The sequence below is a fragment of the Haematobia irritans genome, chromosome 5 (assembly GCF_050003625.1).
Source record: "Haematobia irritans isolate KBUSLIRL chromosome 5, ASM5000362v1, whole genome shotgun sequence".
Lineage (NCBI taxonomy): Eukaryota > Metazoa > Arthropoda > Insecta > Diptera > Muscidae > Haematobia > Haematobia irritans.
This window is the reverse complement of record NC_134401.1, coordinates 54,144,559-54,166,314: the sequence shown is the minus strand read 5'-3', so window position 1 is coordinate 54,166,314 and position 21,756 is coordinate 54,144,559. Positions and strand designations below refer to the sequence as shown.

At 35.2% G+C, this 21,756-nt stretch overlaps 6 protein-coding genes across 6 annotated transcripts; 4 read left to right on the top strand and 2 right to left on the bottom strand.

Annotated features, from left to right (window-relative positions):
• The first annotated feature begins 6,047 nt into the window (after positions 1-6,047).
• Positions 6,048-8,499, top strand: Mtpbeta (mitochondrial trifunctional protein beta subunit). The gene is made up of 6 exons (XM_075309440.1): positions 6,048-6,255; positions 6,692-6,836; positions 6,888-7,062; positions 7,161-7,536; positions 7,599-7,729; positions 7,797-8,499. The coding sequence occupies exons 1-6, from the start codon at positions 6,195-6,197 to the stop codon at positions 8,298-8,300; spliced, it is 1,392 nt and encodes a 463-aa protein (XP_075165555.1). The 5' UTR covers positions 6,048-6,194; the 3' UTR covers positions 8,301-8,499.
• On the bottom strand, positions 8,429-9,878 carry LOC142237963 (uncharacterized). Its single transcript, XM_075309441.1, has 2 exons — positions 9,211-9,878; positions 8,429-9,154 (listed from the first exon to the last, which is right to left on the bottom strand). Exons 1-2 carry the CDS (start codon positions 9,799-9,801, stop codon positions 8,501-8,503), a joined length of 1,245 nt encoding a protein of 414 aa, XP_075165556.1. The 5' UTR covers positions 9,802-9,878; the 3' UTR covers positions 8,429-8,500.
• Positions 9,879-11,620: 1,742 nt separating this feature from the next.
• On the top strand, positions 11,621-12,682 carry LOC142237964 (proteasome subunit alpha type-1-like). Its single transcript, XM_075309442.1, has one exon. The coding sequence runs from the start codon at positions 11,750-11,752 to the stop codon at positions 12,596-12,598; it is 849 nt and encodes a 282-aa protein (XP_075165557.1). The 5' UTR covers positions 11,621-11,749; the 3' UTR covers positions 12,599-12,682.
• Positions 12,683-13,052: 370 nt separating this feature from the next.
• On the bottom strand, positions 13,053-19,392 carry Arp5 (Actin-related protein 5). The gene is made up of 6 exons (XM_075310527.1): positions 19,266-19,392; positions 18,892-19,209; positions 18,322-18,839; positions 17,845-18,267; positions 13,379-13,559; positions 13,053-13,323 (listed from the first exon to the last, which is right to left on the bottom strand). The coding sequence occupies exons 1-6, from the start codon at positions 19,297-19,299 to the stop codon at positions 13,076-13,078; spliced, it is 1,722 nt and encodes a 573-aa protein (XP_075166642.1). The 5' UTR covers positions 19,300-19,392; the 3' UTR covers positions 13,053-13,075.
• On the top strand, positions 17,021-17,853 carry LOC142238807 (NADH dehydrogenase [ubiquinone] 1 alpha subcomplex assembly factor 3). The gene is made up of 3 exons (XM_075310528.1): positions 17,021-17,324; positions 17,381-17,579; positions 17,640-17,853. The coding sequence occupies exons 1-3, from the start codon at positions 17,089-17,091 to the stop codon at positions 17,772-17,774; spliced, it is 570 nt and encodes a 189-aa protein (XP_075166643.1). The 5' UTR covers positions 17,021-17,088; the 3' UTR covers positions 17,775-17,853.
• Positions 19,393-19,842: 450 nt separating the features above from the next.
• EloC (transcription elongation factor elongin C) lies at positions 19,843-20,877 on the top strand. Its single transcript, XM_075312324.1, has 2 exons — positions 19,843-20,124; positions 20,486-20,877. The coding sequence occupies exons 1-2, from the start codon at positions 19,922-19,924 to the stop codon at positions 20,625-20,627; spliced, it is 345 nt and encodes a 114-aa protein (XP_075168439.1). The 5' UTR covers positions 19,843-19,921; the 3' UTR covers positions 20,628-20,877.
• The last annotated feature ends 879 nt before the right edge of the window (positions 20,878-21,756 follow it).

Here is a 21,756-nt window from a genome sequence, read left to right as displayed (position 1 = left end):
TGATATATATTGCCTTTCCCGTCTGCCGTTGCTGTTGTTGTTTTGGCTAACTGCACTAGGGCAATTGCCGTGTATTTGCTACCGAACTGACTGCCGCCATATTATCTTTGCTGTTTTTTACTTGTTATTCTACTTGTAAGTTAACAACAATATGCCCGTGGCTAAAAAAGACCAGTGTGGCAAATGTCTTTCCAATTTAACCAAGACGTCTGGAGGGATTTTGTGCAAGGCATGCTTTGTTTGGTATCATGCTGCTTGTGTTAATGTTGCTGATGGTGATATTGCTGCACTGAGGGAACATAAATCTCTCTCATTTGTGTGCCCTGGTTGCCTGGAAAAACCTCCTGAAAGCGATTCCCAATCGGTGCGTTCTGAAATTTCGCTTGTAAATGCTAAGATGGATCTTATTATCCGCAAGACTGATGAGGAGCGTTTATCCACTAGGCAAATGATGACCGATTTGATGACTGAATTTAAACAAGAAATATCTTCCAGTTTTAAAGAGATCAAATCTGATGTTGAGAACTGTTTCAAACTTGTTGGAAATATTGAGACACAGACCAATAAGCGTATGTCTGCATTTGATGTTCATATTAATATTCTCCACAAAAGGCTTAATAGGCATGACATAATTGTCAGTGGTTTACCCAGTGGCATGGCTGACCTATTTGAAGTAGTCATTAGCCTTGGTGCTGTTTATGGTATTGCTGTAAATCGTCGTGAAATTGATGGAGTATATTATGTCAACAATGGAAAAGCTCTTATGGTCAAATTTACTTCTTTTGCGTTGCGAGATTCGATAGTTGAAGCTTATTACAAAACAATTAAGACAATGCCTCTCACTATCTCTAAAATTATACCTGGTTTGGCTGTGGATGGCTTGAATAGTAGAGTCTTTCTTAATGACCATTTTCCTCCTGCTGCAAATAAATTAAATGCGGTTTGCATGAAACTTCGGAGAGAGAAGAAAATCTCCAAATTTAGAATCAAGAATTCGGATATTCCTGTGGCTATTTTGAATCTTCCTGATGGCAAGGAGGTGAAGTATGATATCACTGGGTGTGAGAAGCTTCTTGCTGGAGATGATGTGTCATCTTGATTATGATGCATTGATAATTTTTTTTATCTTTTTTCTTTTTTATCTTTTTCTCAATTAAATACCTACTTACATTTATATTTAGATGCTAATGTGATCTCATGTGCCTAGCCGATTTATATATTGTATGAATTATATATGAAGTTTTTGTTACATTTTTACCTAGTTATAGTTTTTTACATATCACTAAATTCTTGGTTTCCAAATCTAATACACTTTTATGTCTATGTCTACTCTTGACAATCTAGGCCCGATTGTTAGTGACAATAGCTTTATAAAGAATAGGTTGATGGTGTTTTCTGGTCAATTTGTGGTGGCTCATTGGAACTGTAGGAGTTTGGCTCCTAAAATGGACGAATTAAGGCAACTATTGAAAGAGAATATTTTTGATGTTTTTGCAGTCTCTGAATCATGGTTATCCGAGTCAATATCTGACAATGCTGTGTCTATTCCAGGTTACAGGATTGTTCGCAATGACCGTGGATCCAGGGGGGGTGGGGTATGTATTTATATATCAAGGAAAATTAATTTTAAGGTAGTTTACAGGTATACTGATGCTACGTCATGTGAGACCTTGTTTATTGAAATTCTTTTTAATGACACACGTTGTCTAGTAGGAGTTGTTTACTTACCTTATGGTAATTTGGAGGCTTTTGAGAGCAACCACCGTGATATATTTTTGAATTATGCGAATGTGATTGTATGCGGGGATTTTAATTGCAACTTATTTGAGATTTCTAAGTCGGAACATTTAAGGTCAGTTGCTTTACGTTGTGGTTTATCTGTGCTACATAATTGTAGGCCTACACATTTTGATGTTAGGAGAAATTCTACATCTCTTCTTGACTACTATCTTGTGAGTTCATCCATGACAGTTGGTTGTTCCGACCAAGTTCAGTATCCTTCAATTTCTGACCATGCACTGGTATTTTTATCTTTTCATTTTAACATTGATCGGGTTGTGGAGTTTTTTGAATTTCCTGATTTTAATAGAGTTGATATGGATAGCTTAGCTACATATTTGGATAACTATGTATTTTCAATTTTTTTTGTTACAACTGACGTTAATGCCATGTGTGAAGAAATGTCTATATTGTTTAGAGATTTACTCACATATGTCCCTATGGTTAGGAGGAGAGTTGTATATAATACTGATTCGTGGATGAACTCACACGATGTTGTTTATGCTAGGTCTCTTAGAGACTTAGCATATTCTACATTCTGTGCCAGTCGGACCCCTCAGAATTGGGAGGTTTACCGAAGATTGCGAAATAGAGCTAAGGGCGTCATACGTAGCCAAAAGAGGAGACATTTCGAAAGGGTCTTCAAGGGGTTGGATACAGCAGGAATGTGGAAGTTGCTGAAGGCCAGTGGTTGTGTTGCAGGTGACGATGGTGAATTTGAGGTTGACGTTGATGACTTGAATCAGTTTTTTGTTGGGGGCAGTGATGTTGAGAATTATGATCGCAGTGTCATTGATGACTTTGCTGACCGCGATCATGAATTTTCATTTCGCTGCATCACTGAATCTGAACTTCTTGAGGCTTTGTGTAAGGTTAAATCTAAATCTACAGGTGTAGATAATATTTCAATTCGCTTCATTAATCTTATTTTTCCTTATATTTCTGGTATAATTTTGCACCTTTTTAATACGATTTTGACAACTTCAACCTTTCCTTCACCATGGAAGTTGGCTCGCGTTGTCCCGATTCCTAAAGTGCGTGTGGTTCGTGGGCCAGAGGATTATCGACCAATATCTATTTTACCAGCACTTTCTAAAGTAATGGAGCACATTCTTAAGTCACAGATATTGGAATGTGGTTCAGTGCAGATTTGTCGGGATCAGTATGCCTTCCGTAAGGGTTTTAGCACGTCTATGCTTCTTATTAGATTGACTGATGCGATCAGAGAGGAATTAAATGAAAATAGGCTATGCTCTCTTGTATCTATAGACCTTTCTAAAGCCTTTAATTCTATAGACTTTGTCACAATGGTTTCTAAGCTTCATGCGCAATTTAACTTTTCTAAATCTGCATGCAGACTTATTTTTTCTTATTTGTATGATCGCTTCCAATACGTTGCATTTAGGGGTCATGAGTCTTCTGTGCTTGGTTTAAACTCCGGAGTTCCACAGGGATCCGTGCTTGGGCCACTTTTATTTATCCTATATATTAACGACTTACATCAATGCGTTTTCTTGGATAGGTGCAAATCTTTTTGTTATGCTGATGATGTCTTTTTCCTTTTTAGTGGCAATCGCGGTGAAATTGGAATTTTGGAGCGGGAAATCAATGGGTGTCTCTCGGGGTTTAGCGGTTGGACTGTTAGTAACGGCCTTTCCGTTAACCCATCGAAGTCGAAGGTTATTTCGTTTGGATCATCTAATCACGATGACTATAATTTGAATGTATTTCTTGGCAATTATCGTATTGAGTTGGTTGAACGGTTGAGATGTTTGGGTTTGATTCTTGATTGTAGACTTACCTTTAGACCGCATATTGATTTGGTATGTTGTAGAGTTTGGAGTGCCTTGCGTAGGATTTACTCATCAAGAGTGATTCTACCTTTATTTGTCAGGAAATGTCTAGCTCACAGCCTTTTATTATCTCAAGTTATATACTGTTTAGAAGTTTATTCTGGCACTTGCCATGGCAATTTGTTGGTTTTGAATAGAATAGTTAATACTATTGCTCGTTTTGTCTTTAACGTTAATCGACGCGATCATATTTCTGATTATGTGAAGGAATTTTTGGGTTGCTCTTTTGAGAATTTTCTGAACATTCGTCTACTTCACATGTTTCATAAGATTATTAAAAGTGGTCAACCTTTAGCATTGTATGAGTGCTTTTCATTCAGTAGATCTACGAGAAATCCTCAATTACTTATTCCTCTTGTGAGGAATTCTGTTTACATGAGGTCTTTTGTTGTCAGGATTGCTAGGTGCTGGAATGTGTTGCCCTATTCTTTACGTATTTTCTCTCAATGTAATAATGTCTTTCGACTGAAACTTTATGAGTATTTTAATGCCTGATGTCTAAAAATCTTTCTTTTTTCGCTTGACTGACTATTTCATCGCTGTTCTTTAGTTTTTGTTGCTAACACGGGGATATTTACTAGTTATTTGTAATTTTTTTTGTACTACTTGAATTATTATTTCAGTGTATTAGATTTGGAAACTGGTTGTGATGTGTATTTATTTAGTTGTAAGGATTTTAGTTTTAAAGTTTTTTTTCTGTAGCCTATGGTTATTATCTATTACTGTGTAATACACTATATGGGCCACTAGGCCTTTGTATTATATTGAATGAATAAACAAACAAACAAATAATTGAATAAAAACATGCAATAGCTTGTTATTTGTAGTCTCCACGTGTCCAGGGAACAACAATTTCTAGTGGTGAGTTCAAAAACTTGATTAACGATGGCTACACGCCGCTAGCCGTCACGTAAACTAGTGTTCGCCTGCCGCCTATCGCTATGGTTATATTTGCACACTAAGCGTTTTTCATATGCAACTATGGATGTCATTCGGGATTTTTTAATTTGAATCTCTGGATTTTCGGGACGGTATTTCGGTAATAAGATAAGATCGTGTTTATCTGATGAAACTTTGGATGATCTTCATTATAGAATTGACGAAAGAGTACGAAAATAGAAATAGTATAAAGAAAATCCTTAAAGTCTTTTGTGGAGTACGATAGCAATATAAAAATAATTTTTCTTTTCTTCATAAAGTTGAATTGGACTAAGTATTGCCATGTACGATATCAATTTAAAATTACACAATAGCAACGGAGCTTTTCCGATAAGACTTAAGGTAGAATTACATACCATGCGTTCAATACGTACAATGCGTCCGATGATTGAAGTGTTGAAATTTCTCTTTGAAATCAAAAGCTCGAATAGTCTGTCGCAAACAGAAAAAAATCAACCCTTCCATCAACGCACGAATTGACGCATGGTGTGTAATTTAACCTTTAGATATCGTATACGACTGTTTTCCACAGGGTTAAGATTTCAAGAAATCACAGATTTTTGGCATGGAAGTTTAGAACAGTCCCCTTGCTAGCATTTCAAAGTTCCATTTCATCCTCATCGATACCACAGACTCGTAAGTGACACGGCAACAATCGCCAACTGTGATGGGGAAGCGCATGAAAAAGTATGTAATGTACATGAAAGTATTTTGCCATTGCTTCTTATAATTTATTTAAATAAAATCGATAATAAAGTGCTGAAAACATAGTTATTTCGCTTAAAATTGTAAAAGGTATATTGGTGAAGAATTTTAACTTTCCAAATGGAATAAAGTGATTGTTTTACAGATATTTTACAGACACGCTGCCTCTATCGAGAATGAAAATACTGGTTGATAGACGCTGCAACATGTTACTTGCCACTTGTAAACAAAATCATTATATTATTAATGAAAAAAAATTATGTTAAATGTGTTGTGATAGTGGTATAATAGTTATATTTATAAGAATTTATAACTGTTAAATCACATTAATAAACATCTAAACAATCGTGTTTTACTTTTTACCACAATGATTCATTATTTGAAGTGGCTCTTATTGGCGTCGTTCTAAATTTATTAAAAAAGACACCTAATAATTGCACTCAAGCGATACTTTTTTGTAGTAACTTGGCGTGGTACAACTTCTCAATAGTAACGGCGCTTTTCTGACGAGTTTTGGATGTCGTATACGATTGCTTTCGACTTGGTGGGTATTCTCAGAAGCGCCGTTAAATTCAAAAAATATTGGCAGGGGTCCCAGCCGTTAAAAATAATATTTTATTGTGCGTTACGAATGTAGTTCTGTATCATGTTTTTACGTTAAACACGTAACGTACATTGCTACCAATGACAAACTGTTGCTTCATATAACAGCTGTCTGAAATACGTTGCACTAACTTGCATCTTACTTGCATCTCATATTCATTTATTTCAAGCCGAAAGAATTACTGGTGATCTTTGTACACCTCTACGAATATACATATATTTTTTAATTTGTTGTAATATATTATTTCTTTCGGGTTTTCATAGTCTGTTACGTTTGTTGTTATTCATAAGTTTTAAATCTATCTCTGCGTAAACATGTTGGCTAACTTAAAATCCGTTGCTGCTCAAAATACAGCGAAGAAATTGTGGGCAATTGGTAAGGAAAAAAGTAAAGATTTGTAATATTTCCATCTTTAACTCAATAAACAAAGTCCTGAATAAGTTGTGGATAAATATGGACATAAATAATATCCATAAAATATTTGACAAAAATCTTTGCATAGCCTCACTCACACACCTAACTGTAAAAATGTTTGATAACTCGCTTAGCGATGGTCCAAAGTCCAATATCTGTCTAGTCAAAGTAGCAAGGGCCTAAATGGTATTGATAATAATGCATGTCATATAATTGTTGTTGTATTTTTTTAAAAATACTAATCAATTTACTAAAAATAACAACGATTTTAATCGTGATTAAAAGAAACGCCTTTGGACTGTTTTGTAACTTGAAAATTACGATGGAATTTTTTGTATGTGTACTTATATGGTATACCGGTATTTAGAGTGTTTATTAAATGTGAATGCTTTTTTAGGAGCTTTACGCACAATGTCCACACCATCGTCAACTGGCTCCCGTAAGAATATTGTGCTTGTCGATGGCGTTCGCAGCCCTTTCCTGTTATCTGGAACTAGCTACAACAAATTGATGCCACATGAACTGGCTCGCCATGCACTTTTGTAAGTTGTAAGCAAAAACAAAAATGGGTCTAAATGCAAATACCATTTTAGGAGCCTCTTACGCAAGACGAAACTAGAAAAAGAACTTGTCGACTACATTACTTACGGTTCCGTTATTCAAGAAGTAAAGACATCCAATATTGCTCGTGAAGCTGCTTTGGCAGCTGGATTTAGTGATAAGACACCAGCTCACACAGTTACAATGGCTTGCATCAGTTCAAACGTCGTAAGTTTTACACCTTCATAGTATATACTTAGATAGATAGATGGAGATAGAGTTATCACTGCATATATAAAACGATTTTATCTTGTTTTCTTGTACAGGCAATTACTACAGGCATGGGTTACATAGCCACAGGAACCTACGACACCATTGTTGCCGGTGGTGTAGAATTCATGTCAGACGTTCCCATTCGCTTCTCGCGTAAAATGCGTTCACTTATGATGAAGGCCAGCAAAGCCAAATCTTTAGGTCAACAGCTTTCAATTTTGTCCACTTTTAGACCAAATTTTTTGGCCCCCGAATTACCAGCTGTTGCAGAATTCTCATCTGGTGAGACTATGGGTCATTCAGCTGATCGTTTAGCTGCCGCATTTAATGTTTCCCGTCAAGAACAGGATGACTATGCCCTTAGATCACATACATTGGCTAAGGAAGCCGAAGAAAAGGGGTACTTTACCGATTTAGTTCCTTTCAAAGGTGAGTTAGATTTTTTGCTAAAAAGGAAAATATTTATTGAAATAATTTTTGGTGTTTTGCAGTATCTGGAGTCGATGGCTTAATCTCTAAGGATAATGGAATTCGTGTATCATCTAAGGAACAACTTGCTAAACTGAAACCCGCATTTGTCAAACCCCATGGTTCCATAACAGCCGCTAACGCCTCTTTTCTTGTAAGATAGTAAACTCCTTTGCATGATCATGTGTAGTAGTATAAAATGCCCATTGTATTAATTTTAGACCGACGGTGCCTCCGCTTGCCTCGTCATGACCGAAGAAAAAGCTAAACAATTGGGCCTTAAACCCAAAGCATATTTACGCGAATTCACATACGTATCCCAAGATCCCGTGGACCAACTTCTTTTGGGCCCTGCCTATGGTATTCCAAAATTGTTAAAGAGAGCCGGTCTTACCCTCAAGGACATTGATGCTTGGGAAGTGCATGAGGCCTTTGCCGGTCAAATTATTGCAAATCTTAAAGCTCTAGATTCAGACTGGTGGTGCAAGACCTATTTAGGTTTAAGCGAGAAATATGGTGCTCCCGATATGAGTAAATTCAATAACTGGGGTGGTTCTTTGTCCATTGGCCATCCATTCGCCGCTACAGGTGTACGACTATGCATGCACACAGCCAATCGTTTGGTACGAGAAGATGGTAAATTGGGAGTCGTTGCTGCATGTGCCGCTGGCGGTCAAGGAGTCGCCATGCTCATCGAAAGATATCCTGGAGCTACTCCAAACTAAGTTTTAGATGTATTTTTATTTAATATTAAGTCAATAGTTAATTTCAATCGAGTACATTGTATTTTTAATTCTAATCATTGATCAAAAATCGCCTTGTCATTGCAATATCATTGAAAACCAAGAACATGTTCATTTCATAGATTTTTTATTTGAAAACTTAACGATTTAAATACATGGTTTGATACCATATTTTTTTCAATTCAATTGATTTTTCTAATCTGTGGTGGCACATAATGCTCATCCAATACACGTGGCTTCTTCTTTTTACCGAACCAACGCTTGGGATAATAGACACGTTTCTTATATATGTCTAAATCCAATTTATCTTCTTCCTCGAAGAACCATAATAATTGCTGCTTGCTTTCAATTTCTTTTGTAATTTTTTCAACATTTTCCTTTCGCTCCAATTCGGAAATTTCCTTCTCAATTTGTTTCTTTTTTTCCTCACGCAACTTTTGCCAAGTAGGGAATATCTGTTTTTGCTTTTCTGCCAACAGTTTTGATTCTTCTGGTAATTTTTGGTTAAGCATGGCATCAATTTGCTCTTCTAAAGACTTACTGGATTTTTTCTCCATCCCAATTCTTTCTACTTTTTGGCTTATTTCGCTTTGATTGCAATTTGTGAGAAATTGTTTACAAATCTCCAATACATCTGTACTAATGTGTGATGGATAGGATGACAGGTATTTCTCAAGATCATCAAAACGCTTGGTAAGAACGTAGCCCAATAATTGGGCATTATCCTTTGTTTCTCCAGTTAGATTTTTAGGGGCTATTTTCAAAAGTGATTTGCCAATATCATCTTTTATATCATATTCTAATGGGTTACGCAAAAAATGAACACGAACTTTTTGCTAAAAAAGGAATCTCTTTAAATAATTAAATTTATGCTGCAATTAAGAAAACTTACTTCTTGTTTTTTGCCCCCGGTTGCTTGAACTTCCTCGACCTTTTCCGTTTCCTGTGTCAATAACTTCTTCAATTCCACCAACGAGGATTTTACACAAAAAGCTTGAATAAATGCGCTATCCAATTCATCTAGTAGTACCAGTTTTAAAACTAATGGCAATGCCAAGGCATATTCTTTATCGTTATGTAAATTTGCAGTCACAACAAAGCCAGTGAAGTTGTCCAGAAATACACCATACTTTGGACGATCGAGCAGGATCTGTACTAATTCTTGCAAACTAGTGTTATCTAACAAATGTTGTACTACACCAAAGTGGGTTGACTCTAAACAGGTATTTGCCAAACGGCTAGATCGTATATGTGTCAATAAATCTAAAATGCTAGAACTTCTATCCTCTTGTGGGTTTAGATTGTTGACGAACAAATCTAGGTTAAGAGCATTGATGTTTTTGGATATTGCCGACAGTTGTTGATTTCCATTAAAACCGGCTGGAGGAGCCAGGCGTGTACTAAGCACTTCTTTGATTTCATTAGAGAGGAATCGTTTCGCATTGTACAAAGGACAATACTGCAATTTCCTGCTAACAAACATCCTTTCGAAAATAACTATACAATCTTCTATGCACTGTCAAATTACCACCAACTACTCTGACATAATCATGTGTGAAGAATAGAAAAAACAATTTGACGTTGACTACAGGGTGTTTCTTTTATAAAAAAGAATTGTTTGCAGTAAAATCAATATATAGTAGCTTGTTTCCTTCCTATTTTTCAATCATATAAGCCAATATAAAGATCGAATTAAACATATGTGAGATATTCGGGTTTTCACAAAAACTCTAATACGGCGTTCTCACCAAACGCAAGTTTTCCTCCAAAACACGTCAATTTTATATTGTAAACGCCCCTTATCAGGAATATGCTAGCACTAGGCTTAATGTCAAATTGTTAAAATAATTTTCGTAGAAAAAACGAATAAACAAAGGCTTTGAAGAATAGGGACGTGCAAATAACTAAACAAAGTTTTCCCTTTGCGATCGCGTAATTTATTTGAACAAACGGGCGTATATTTGCATTTAGAGTAAATGGGAATTTCGACTTTCCATGGAGGAAAACGTGATGACGCTTATATTTGTTATCAAATTTTGTGAAAACATGGATGGAAATGTTTTAAAGCATTAATTGCATACAATTGCAAGTTTTAAAATTAACGACTTCAAAACTTAAAAAATTTTTGACGGCGTTAATTTTCAAAACCAGATGTCTTCCATTATTAGAAATTCGCTCTTTTCCAGTAATAATTATTAACAATAGGGCTGTTTTCTTTTAGCACTGGATACCCTAAGCCGTGAAGGACTAAAAGAAAACAGAGTACTCGTTTATCCAGGACATCTCTAAAAATATGCAACACTGTCATCAGTTGTTTAAAAACAATCACAGAAAAGAAGTGAAATCTTGCATTTTTAATGTATGAAATGCTTCAATTAGTAATAAATATTTACTGCTGCGATTATTTCTGACACTGTATCACTTTGAATTTCATATTTTTCGATAAAATAGTCACAATAAATTGCTATTGTGAATCGAAGAAGCGTCACTTTATCCAAATACAATCTGGCAACATCGGCGCTACTTGCACTGATGAGATGTTCTGGATAGAACACCAGTGCAACGATGTTCTGGATAGCCCATACAAATGTTGCATCCAGTGCAAAAAGAAAACAGCCCTAATATTACTGACGGGTGGTCTATCCTCCGTATTGATCGGGGAATGAGAAACTTGCAATAAGCATATATATTTTTTACTACATTAAAACAGTATTAAACAGTATTAAAACAGTTCAATATAAAGCAGATAAATTAACCCAATTGATCGTGCTTTCATGTACCTATAAATTTCGGCAATACATTATTGGAATGGGGTTGTTTTCATTTATAATTTTGATTATTTCAGGAAAAGTAATCGCGAAAATAAGTTGATTTTCAACTCGAAAACCGAACATAGTACACACCTTATTCTTGCAAATTTTTACAAAAAATCTCCAGCAAAAACTTGCAATTTCTCTATTTCTCAAATGTAAGATTTGATCTCTCTCTTGCACAATTTTATGGGGTTTTGAAGTATACAACCGCCTTACAGTAAAATGTAAGATAATTATCAAAAACTATCGATTCCCAATTAACACCAATTAAAAAGTTGCTTAAGAAAAGGTTGGGGGAAAATTCAAAAGTAAAAGAGATCTATTTGGTATTTTTATTTGTCTAACAACCCATTATTGTAGTGTTTTCTCATTGAGGGGCAATCGCATTAGTTGATGGAGTAGCAGGGACACGTATCTCCGTATGAAAATTTCCATAGTGTATTGTTTAAATTTTGCAGTACTTTGCATCACCCTGTTCTTCCCATTCCATTTGTATACCAACTCAACTATTGCTGTGTCACGGTATAAACTGTGCTGTATCATTTTTGCGAATTGTGCCGCTTGCTAAAAAGTTTCTTTTATTTATTAATTCCTGGATATTGAATTAAATTCCCAGTTATGTTCCGGAATCAGTACGATAGTGATGTCACCGTATGGAGTCCACAAGGACGTTTACATCAGGTGGAATATGCCATGGAAGCAGTTAAACTTGGTTCAGCCACTGTTGGATTAAAAAATAAAAATTATGCTGTTCTAGTGGCCCTAAGTCGTGCGGCATCAGAACTCTCTTCATCTCAAAGGAAAATAATTCCAATTGACGATCATTTGGGTATATCAATTTCTGGTATCACTGCGGATGCTCGCGTTTTGAGTCGTCTCTTGCGCACAGAATGTCTGAATTATAAATATTCCTACGATACAACTTATCCCGTTTCAAGATTAATTTCATTTTTGGGAAATAAAATGCAATCTACTACTCAACGATATGATCGGCGACCCTATGGCGTTGGGTTATTGGTAGCTGGATACGATGATATGGGACCCCACATCTATCAAGTGGTTCCTTCGGCAAATTTTTACAATTGTAAAGCCATGTCGATTGGTTCCAGGTCTCAAAGTGCACGTACATATCTAGAGCGTCACATTAACACTTTTGCAGAGTGCTCTAAAGATGAACTTATTTGTCACGGCATACAGGCTATTCGTGGAACTCTGCCCAATGATGAAGTTGGCAAAGATGATAAAAATTCTCTACTTAATATAACTGTAGCAATTGTGGGAAGGAATCAACCATTTAAAATTCTGGATGATGCTGAAACTCTTCGCTATTTGGCTATGGCTAAAGAAATCGGCACAGCTGTTGTCCAATCCCATTCGGACGATGAATCGCCATCGACAGGAAGCGACGAAGACAAACCTCGCTCCATACCTGATCCACAAGTACAGGTTGCAACTATGGATCACTAGAAATGTGTTTTATAAATATATCTTACATCTGAATTATATGATTTTCCACGTAACATTATAAAATAATAAAATAGTTCGAAACTATTCTATTGTATTTAAATTTCTACGAATGATTCAAATTTAGAATTGGTCATAGGTCATATCGCTAGGTCCATCGTGTTACCACCCTTTTTAAGGGTAAAAGTTCTATAAGTTTAGTTGGTATTTTGTTGTTGTTGTAGCCGGTTGCAGAAGCTGGGGTGATAATCTTTATGTTCATGATGATTCAATGCAATCGATGTATGTCCTAACCGGAAAAATAGGACTTTTTTCACGATTACTTTTCTTTGATAATTCGTTTTACCAAAAGGAAGCTTTTTTAATGTCACATTGGATCATCGCCCTCCAATTTATTTATTTTTGATTTTAGTGACTAAACTCGAACTTAGTACCTAACTTAATGCAAAAATTCAACTTAGGAATGCAAAATTATTTAACTTATGTATTCAATATACTTTTTGGTGTGGACAAATATTTATTGCTAGTAGGATAATCCTTGAAATATTCTGTTCCTTTTTCCATGTAATCCTCTTTAGTTGTTATGCAAGATGTTATATGAGGGGAATTTACCAAATCTTTCCCTCCCCACCAAGCATCAAGGGTAGCATTATTGCTTGTACGTACTGAAAACGTTGACTGAAATGGACGCATTTCTTGCAATTCTTTAAGCAAACGATCCTTGAGTCCTATTTATAATAAATGTTTAGCATAAATGAAACAAATAACATTTTAATAAATTACCTGGCAATCGTGAACAGCCACCGGTTATAAAAATATTGCTAGCCAAACATTGTTGATCATTTGAATCGAATGTATCGAACACAAATTTCAAAAGTTCCGAAAGACCCGTCTCGCTCATTCCAATCATACTTGGTTGGAATAACAGTTCCGGGGCTCTTATTGATTCAATTCCAACGTGAAGCTATGTTAGAGAAGAATGTGGTAGAAATAAAAACATTTTATTTGAAAGCTCAAAGAATAAATTTTAATTAAAATAGTGGATAACTTGATGCATAGAAAACTGCATAAACTAGAAAAAAGTGAGTTTGCAATTCTTGGTTTTGAAAACAAAATTTAAAAACCAACAATATTTTTTTTTTATTCCAGTTCCAGTTTTATTTTAGCTGAGGTGGTCTAATTTTAACAAAATAACTGACTTGGGGTTCAGCAGACCTCAATTCATAACTGATATCTTACGTAAACATTTCTGATCAAAAAGTTTTTGGCCATATTTTCCATAAAAAGCAACAACCGATCTTTTGACACTGAAAGATGGGCGAGCATAAAGAGAAAAGTTACTGAGAGCGGAGAGATCGAAGCTTCGTACTTAAAGGTGGGTATTAAGTTCGAGTTTAGCTGCTAAAATCGTCATTTTTTCACTAAACTAAATCAGTAAAAAAGGCATAAAATTACACATATTTGTTACAGATTTCATTATAACTTGATGGGGAATAGCCCAAAGTAAATTTTCACAAAGTTTGTATTCCTTAAAGTGCATTAATTAAGAAAAGTAATCGTGAAAAAATGCGATTTTAGCGGCTAAACTCGAACTTAATACTCACCTTTGGGAATATTTGGAATTGATATTTATTAATAATATTAGGAATAGATATTTTGCGGTGTATGTCAGACTACGACGTCAGCTACAGAGGGTTAAGGCCGGTATGCACCTCTAGCGGAAATTTTCGCTACCCATAGAAATGCATTGCTACAGAAAATTTCGTTAGGCTTTGTTATCGATTGTTTACATTTTGCTCCCGGAAGAAATGTATGGCAAAATGTATTGTATGTATTGACAGGCAACAGGAATATATATTGCTCTATACTGCATATATGATCAGTATACATTTCGTTGTCATTCCTTATGGCCGATATGCACTTCTAGGGGAAATTTCCTCTATCCATACTAAATGCATTCCTACATACTTGCAATGAATATTCCGTGAGGCGTTATTATCGATTGTTTACATTTTGCTACCATAGAAACACATTGTAAAACTGTGTTATTGGTACACAAACGAAATTTCCACTAGAGGAGCATACCGGCTTTAGTTTGAGAAAAGTTGAAAATTTGGCAGAACTGCATTATTGCTATGTAAACAATATTTTCACTATAGGGTATAACGGGCTCAACCTTAACTAACTTTCAATACTGACGTAACTCTTACATACCATTTTGATGAATACCTAGTACCCATCGGAAATGTACAGCTCTTATTGCTACCGAAATTTTCAAGATGATGTTATCGACATTTTATATTTATTTGTTCCAATAAGAAACCCATGGCAAAACCCCCTATTGGAAAGTAAACGATATTTTCTCTCTAAGTATAAACCGGACATAACCTTAACTAACTTTCAGTGTAGATATAATTCCGATATGCACCTCTAGCTACTTTTGCTAGCGATATGCAACGCACAGCTACTTTTGCTAGCGAAATTTTTTAGGTATCGATAACTTCATCTTCTATTTGCTCCAATACGAAACATATGGCAAAAAAGAACCATTGAAAACGAAAACTTATACGGGGCTTCTATAAGGTGGGTATTAAGTTTGAGTTTAGCCGCTAAAATCGTAATTTTTTCACGATAACTTTTCTTTAATAATCCATTTTATGGAATACAAACTTTGTGAAATTTTGCTTTTATAATTAAATCTGCAACAAATATATATGATTTTAAGCCTTTTTTTACTGATTTAGTTTTCACATTAGTGAACAAATTACGATTTTAGCGGCTAAAGGTAGGTACTATGTTCTGTTTTCGCGTTGAAATTTTCGCGGTTACTTTATTAAAACAGTTCAATATGAATCAGAAAAATTAACTCACTTGACGCGCAGTTTCTTTTTCCTAAAGATTTCGGCGAGACTTTACAGGAATATGTTTATTTTCATTTATAATTTTGATTATATAAGGAAAAATAATCGCGAAAATAAAGTGGTTTTCAACTCGAAACCCGAACATAAAGGGTGATTTGTTAAGAGCTTGATAACTTTTTTAAAAAAAAAACGCATAAAATTTGCAAAATCTCATCGGTTCTTTATTTGAAACGTTAGATTGGTCCATGACATTTACTTTTTGAAGATAATTTCATTTAAATGTTGACCGCGGCTGCGTCTTAGGTGGTCCATTCGGAAAGTCCAATTTTGGGCAACTTTTTCGAGCATTTCGGCCGGAATAGCCCGAATTTCTTCGGAAATGTTGTCTTCCAAAGCTGGAATAGTTGCTGGCTTATTTCTGTAGACTTTAGACTTGACGTAGCCCCACAAAAAATAGTCTAAAGGCGTCAAATCGCATGATCTTGGTGGCCAACTTACCGGTCCATTTCTTGAGATGAATTGTTCTCCGAAGTTTTCCCTCAAAATGGCCATAGAATCGCGAGCTGTGTGGCATGTAGCGCCATCTTGTTTAAACCACATGTCAACCAAGTTCAGTTCTTCCATTTTTGGCAACAAAAAGTTTGTTAGCATCGAACGATAGCGATCGCCATTCACCGTAACGTTGCGTCCAACAGCATCTTTGAAAAAATACGGTCCAATGATTCCACCAGCGTACAAACCACACCAAACAGTGCATTTTTCGGGATGCATGGGCAGTTCTTGAACGGCTTCTGGTTGCTCTTCACTCCAAATGCGGCAATTTTGCTTATTTACGTAGCCATTCAACCAGAAATGAGCCTCATCGCTGAACAAAATTTGTCGATAAAAAAGCGGATTTTCTGCCAACTTTTCTAGGGCCCATTCACTGAAAATTCGACGTTGTGGCAGATCGTTCGGCTTCAGTTCTTGCACGAGCTGTATTTTATACGGTTTTACACCAAGATCTTTGCGTAAAATCGCAATATTCTCTTCTGTACGCAGTGTACGCATTCGTGTGGTTGGTTTAATGTCCAATAAAGTAAACTGAGTGCGAAACTTGGTCACAATCGCATTAATTGTTTGCTCACTTGGTCGATTATGTAGACCATAAATCGGACGTAAAGCGCGAAACACATTTCGAACCGAACACTGATTTTGGTAATAAAATTCAATGATTTGCAAGCGTTGCTCGTTAGTAAGTCTATTCATGATGAAATGTCAAAGCATACTGAGCATCTTTCTCTTTGACACCATGTCTGAAATCCCACGTGATCTGTCAAATACTAATGCATGAAAATCCTAACCTCAAAAGAATCACCCTTTAGTACCCACCTTAAACTCGAACTTAATACCCACCTATAAACAAAATACAATTTCTCTAAAACAATGTATTAAACTGATTATGAATCACCCTGTAATGGGCATGCGATTTATTTCCCATTAAATGTTTTGTTAGTGGGACATACCGCTTAATTGTGTTCATTTTTGTTGGCAAAATATAAGCAATGTGCTACCCTGTTATACAAAATGTCATTCCAAAATGTGCATACTTCTGATTACATATACCACTGGCTAAAGGTATTGTGAATAATAATGAATATAAACGGAATAAGACCTGCTTTCGTTATTGCAAGTAGCATAATTAGAAGGAATTTAAGCCAAACCTCGGTTAGATTAAGTAGCAAAGCTTATGACTACGATGGCAAGACAAAAATCGATATATTCAATACGCAACAAGAATTAGGCATAATGATTACCGGATACAGTCAATTTGGATTTCGAATGAACAATGATATGGTTGTTATTGGGCCCGTAGCTGTTTTTCCCAGGTACGAAATCACACAAATTTTGATCCACACACATCATTTCTGGAATTTGTTTTTAGGTCGCTACTCTCATGGAATGTGAATTCAGTAGAGGATATAAACGAAGAAAGTTTGTCGCTGTTCACAGCTCTAGAACCCAAATTGGATGTGTTAATTTTAGGAATAGGAGATCAAACCCCTTCACCAAATATCTCAAAGGAAATTCTTAGTTTTATGAGAAAATATAAAATTAATGTTGAAGTTTTAAGAACAGAACAGGTGAGGCCAGTAGCGCATATAAATTCCTGGTGGGAGATAATCGTACATTTTTTATTGCAGGCTTGTGCTACCTTTAATTTTTTGAATGCCGAAAATAGGATGGTGGCTACCGCTCTAATACCTCCCTTACACATTGCGTACAATGAGAATGATATTTTGGGCACAAGTATTCGTAAATTTAAGGAGGGATTTTAGTTTAAACTTTATGCAAAATGTTGAGCGGTCTTAGATGTATTGTTATATTTTAATAGAAATAATTGCATACCTGATATAACTCAGCCGTGTTTTCAATCGACTCTGGATCCTTTTCCATGGAAGCTTGGTGGTATTTCATTATACCCTCATATTCCATTAATTTCTCATTTTCAGCATCGCTATCGCTCTCATTTTCATGACTTATCTTTTTATAAACATCCCAATCCTTATCATCTCTTCCAAATTCATCTGATCCCTTCTCATGTGATGCTAAGAGGGAAATTATTCGCATACGCTCCTGTGAAGCCAATGTATGACGTTTTACCATTTCCTGTCTTCTTTTGATACGATTCGATTTCTTTTCCATTATATCTGTATGCTTCTTCTTAATATCATGAAGCCACGTTTCCAGTGGGACATCAGCGGGAGGTTTATATTTCGAATTACGGCTAGATGTGGTAGGAGGTTGTGCTACGGGAGTATCTGCTCCTAACTTAGAACACGCTGTAAATAAGACTCCAGATGTAAAATAAACATTTGCACTTACCTCTTCACCCTTCTTCTCTCTTAGCCTCTTTTGATTAGCTTCCACCAAACGCCTTGCCATTTCCTTGCGTTTCTTCAATTTTTCTTCAGCAGCCATGGGATTTGGCGCTGCCGGAGCCGTATATGGTAATTGAATTTTCTTGACGTTAGCATTGTAATAATCCAAGTTATCCCATTTTCTTAACTCTTCTAAGTAATCTAATGCCACAAAACTATGATTGTGAAATATATCCTCCATACGGGTCCACGAAATGGCATTTAAATGAGCAGGGTATTTCATTTGTAATAAACGATACAAGTAAGAGACCATCTGAAAACCACCCAAATTTAATCGCCGAGCTTTGTCATGTTTTAGATGACCATTTAATATGGGAACAACATGAGTAGTATGATAGCCAAAATTTATTATTAGGCTATTATCTTCATTAGTTTGGCGATTATGTTGCCAACTTAAGACAGAATCAATGCCATAACATACAGACGGTACACCATAACATTCAAAGAGAAGTTCATTCATATCTGTAAAATATAGCATTGTATACTTAGGAATCATACATCTGCTTCTACTTACTTTGTCTGCAATAATTGGGAATTGCCAAAGCTTCAGTTATAAGTATGGGTTGCGGTTGCCAATTGCCATCCGGAGTTAATCTTCCCAATATATAGTCAAATATATTTTCTTGATATACCGGATGGGTGACAACATTTCTTTCGAACTGTGTCTTTAATAAGAGACGCATAGCATCCACATCTATTTCATCGCCAATTTGAAAAGCATTCTCTGGTATTGTGGGACATTTTTTATCCTTGCGCGGCTTTGCAATCAAGTTACGGAATTCAAACAGCGGTCCATCAGAATCGGAATAACCGACTCGGCATTTGTATGAGCCTGAAAAAATATTTGTAAACAATTTACTTATTTATATATTGGATATATACATATACCATTATCAATAATAAGCGTTCGTTGTTCGGCCATAATGTAAACAAAGTTGTTTGACAAGCAAAATCTATTTGCTAAATTATAATGTGAGCCGGGTAAACAACAGGGTGTTTCTAAAATGGGTGTCTGCTAGCATTGGTTGATAGTTTATTCTATTTCCATGTTGTCTATGGTATACTAAGTGTGCAAATATAACCATAGCGATAGGCGGTAGGCGAACACTTGCTTGGAAAGCTGAAAGTCCGCCGCGGAATGATGTGACGGCTAGGGCGTGTCGCCAAATTAAAATCTATTCTAATTCCTAGGCGGAAAATGAAATAGTGTTGCCATCGCTTATCAAGTTTCTTCAAATAACTCAACAAATAGCAAGATATTATATGTTTTTATTCAACGCCAATATTAAATATTGACAAATCATGCTGTATTGATAATCAAAAACATTCGAAAACAAGAAAAAGAGACAAATTTTGCCGACAAGCTTATTGTAGTTGTCGTCGCTGAAAAAATGTTTCGCCTACCGCCTATCGCTATGTTTATATTTACGCATTATACTGGAATTTCCATCTCTGACGGTTTGACAATTATTAAATAATTCTGTTTGACAAAGCAAGCAAGCATCCGAAAAAGACATATTAAATTATTAAATAATTAAAATATTATGGAGGAAGCACGCAGCGATAAAATCTATGGAGGATGCGAAGGCCCAGACGCTATGTATGTGAAATTAATTTCTTCAGATGGTCATGAATTCATAGTGAAAAGGGAACACGCTTTAACCTCTGGCACCATCAAGGCTATGCTCTCTGGACCTGGACAGTTTGCTGAAAATGAAGCTAATGAAGTGCATTTTCGTGAAATACCGTAAGTGACAAGTGCTTAAAAAGAATTTATAGCAATACGACTATTCCAATCCAATGACCATGTAATTATAGTATAACAAATTTTGCATATATGTGACATTATATATGTATGAATGGATATTTGCTAATGAATTTAGTATAGCTTGTTTGGGGGTCTTTCCAGTTCTAAGAGACCAAATCAATGACAGGGTTTTATGATAATAATCGATAGAAATTGTATATCATGAAATAGATTTTTCCACTTTTGTTCAAACACATCTTTGTATATTTAGAAATTATGATTCATTTTGTTCTGTTAGCCGAAAAAAGATTCCTACAATATTTATTCACCTTTAAATCATTCTTCTTTTTGGCCATTTCAGATCACACATTTTGCAAAAAGTATGCATTTACTTTACCTATAAAGTACGATACACAAATAGCTCCACAGAGATTCCAGAATTCCCGATTGCTCCTGAAATTGCTTTGGAACTATTGATGGCTGCAAACTTTTTAGATTGTTAGAAGAATATCTCGATGTTTTGTTTATCTTTTCTTTTTTTTTAATATAAAACTCATATGATTACGGAATAAACTGATTATTATTTTAATATAAATAGGCGCTATTTTGAGAATTATGTTCACCTAGTGTAAAGAAATTGAAGAATATTTTTTTGTCTCCTGCAAAAACTATTTATAACGACTTTAATAATAATGTGCAGAAAATGTGGTTGAAATATATGGTACTATTTTTAATTTTGAAATTAATATCAAATGGTCTATGTAGTTTATATTATTAAGGGTCCCATTCTGTTTAAGCGGATTGATGTTTTTTGAATTGTCAATAATTGGTTACCTTGAAGAGTGTATGAAAACGGAACGAATGTATACCCATATATATAAAAGATTTCGTACAATTGGAGAACTTGTACGAAATCTTTTATAGATATGTAGATTCATTCGTCCTATTTTAATACACTCTTGAAGGTAACCAATTATTGACAATACAAAAAACATCAAACCTATCTGTTGAAATAACAATAGAGTACATTTAATCAAACGATATTAATTGTACTTTGATAAGATGACGTCTCTTTGTAATTCTTGATAAGCTATAAGAAATGCCTATTTTATCAGTACAAGAATTGTTTCAATTATGACCAATATAAAGAAAGGGCTAATTGATAAATATAGTGACCAAAATTGGCCAGGTAATTAACTAACAAATGTTCAAAGAAAAATCATAGAAAAAAGAATTTGGGAAAAAACGTCCCAAGCGAGTTATCATAATTTTTTTTTCTTCCTTTTAAAGTTAAAAAGTATATAATACATACATACAAACATTAATCACTGGAAAAAAACCAAAAAAATCTACAGGATTTCACACAATTTTTCATGATAAATTTTTATAAACTATCAACGTACCATGAGGAAAATTGTTCTCATATCGATGAGCGGAGCCCCATTCTAATTGAATTTCAATGATAACGTATTCCTTAAGAGACGAGTCTGAACATTGTGCTACATAGTGTTAGGTAATATTTCTAGAGAAGCCAAAAATACTGGGCTAAAAATAAAATGAAAAATTCCAGGATTTCACACAAGTTTTCATGATAAATTTTTATAAAATATAAACGTACCATAAGGAAAATTG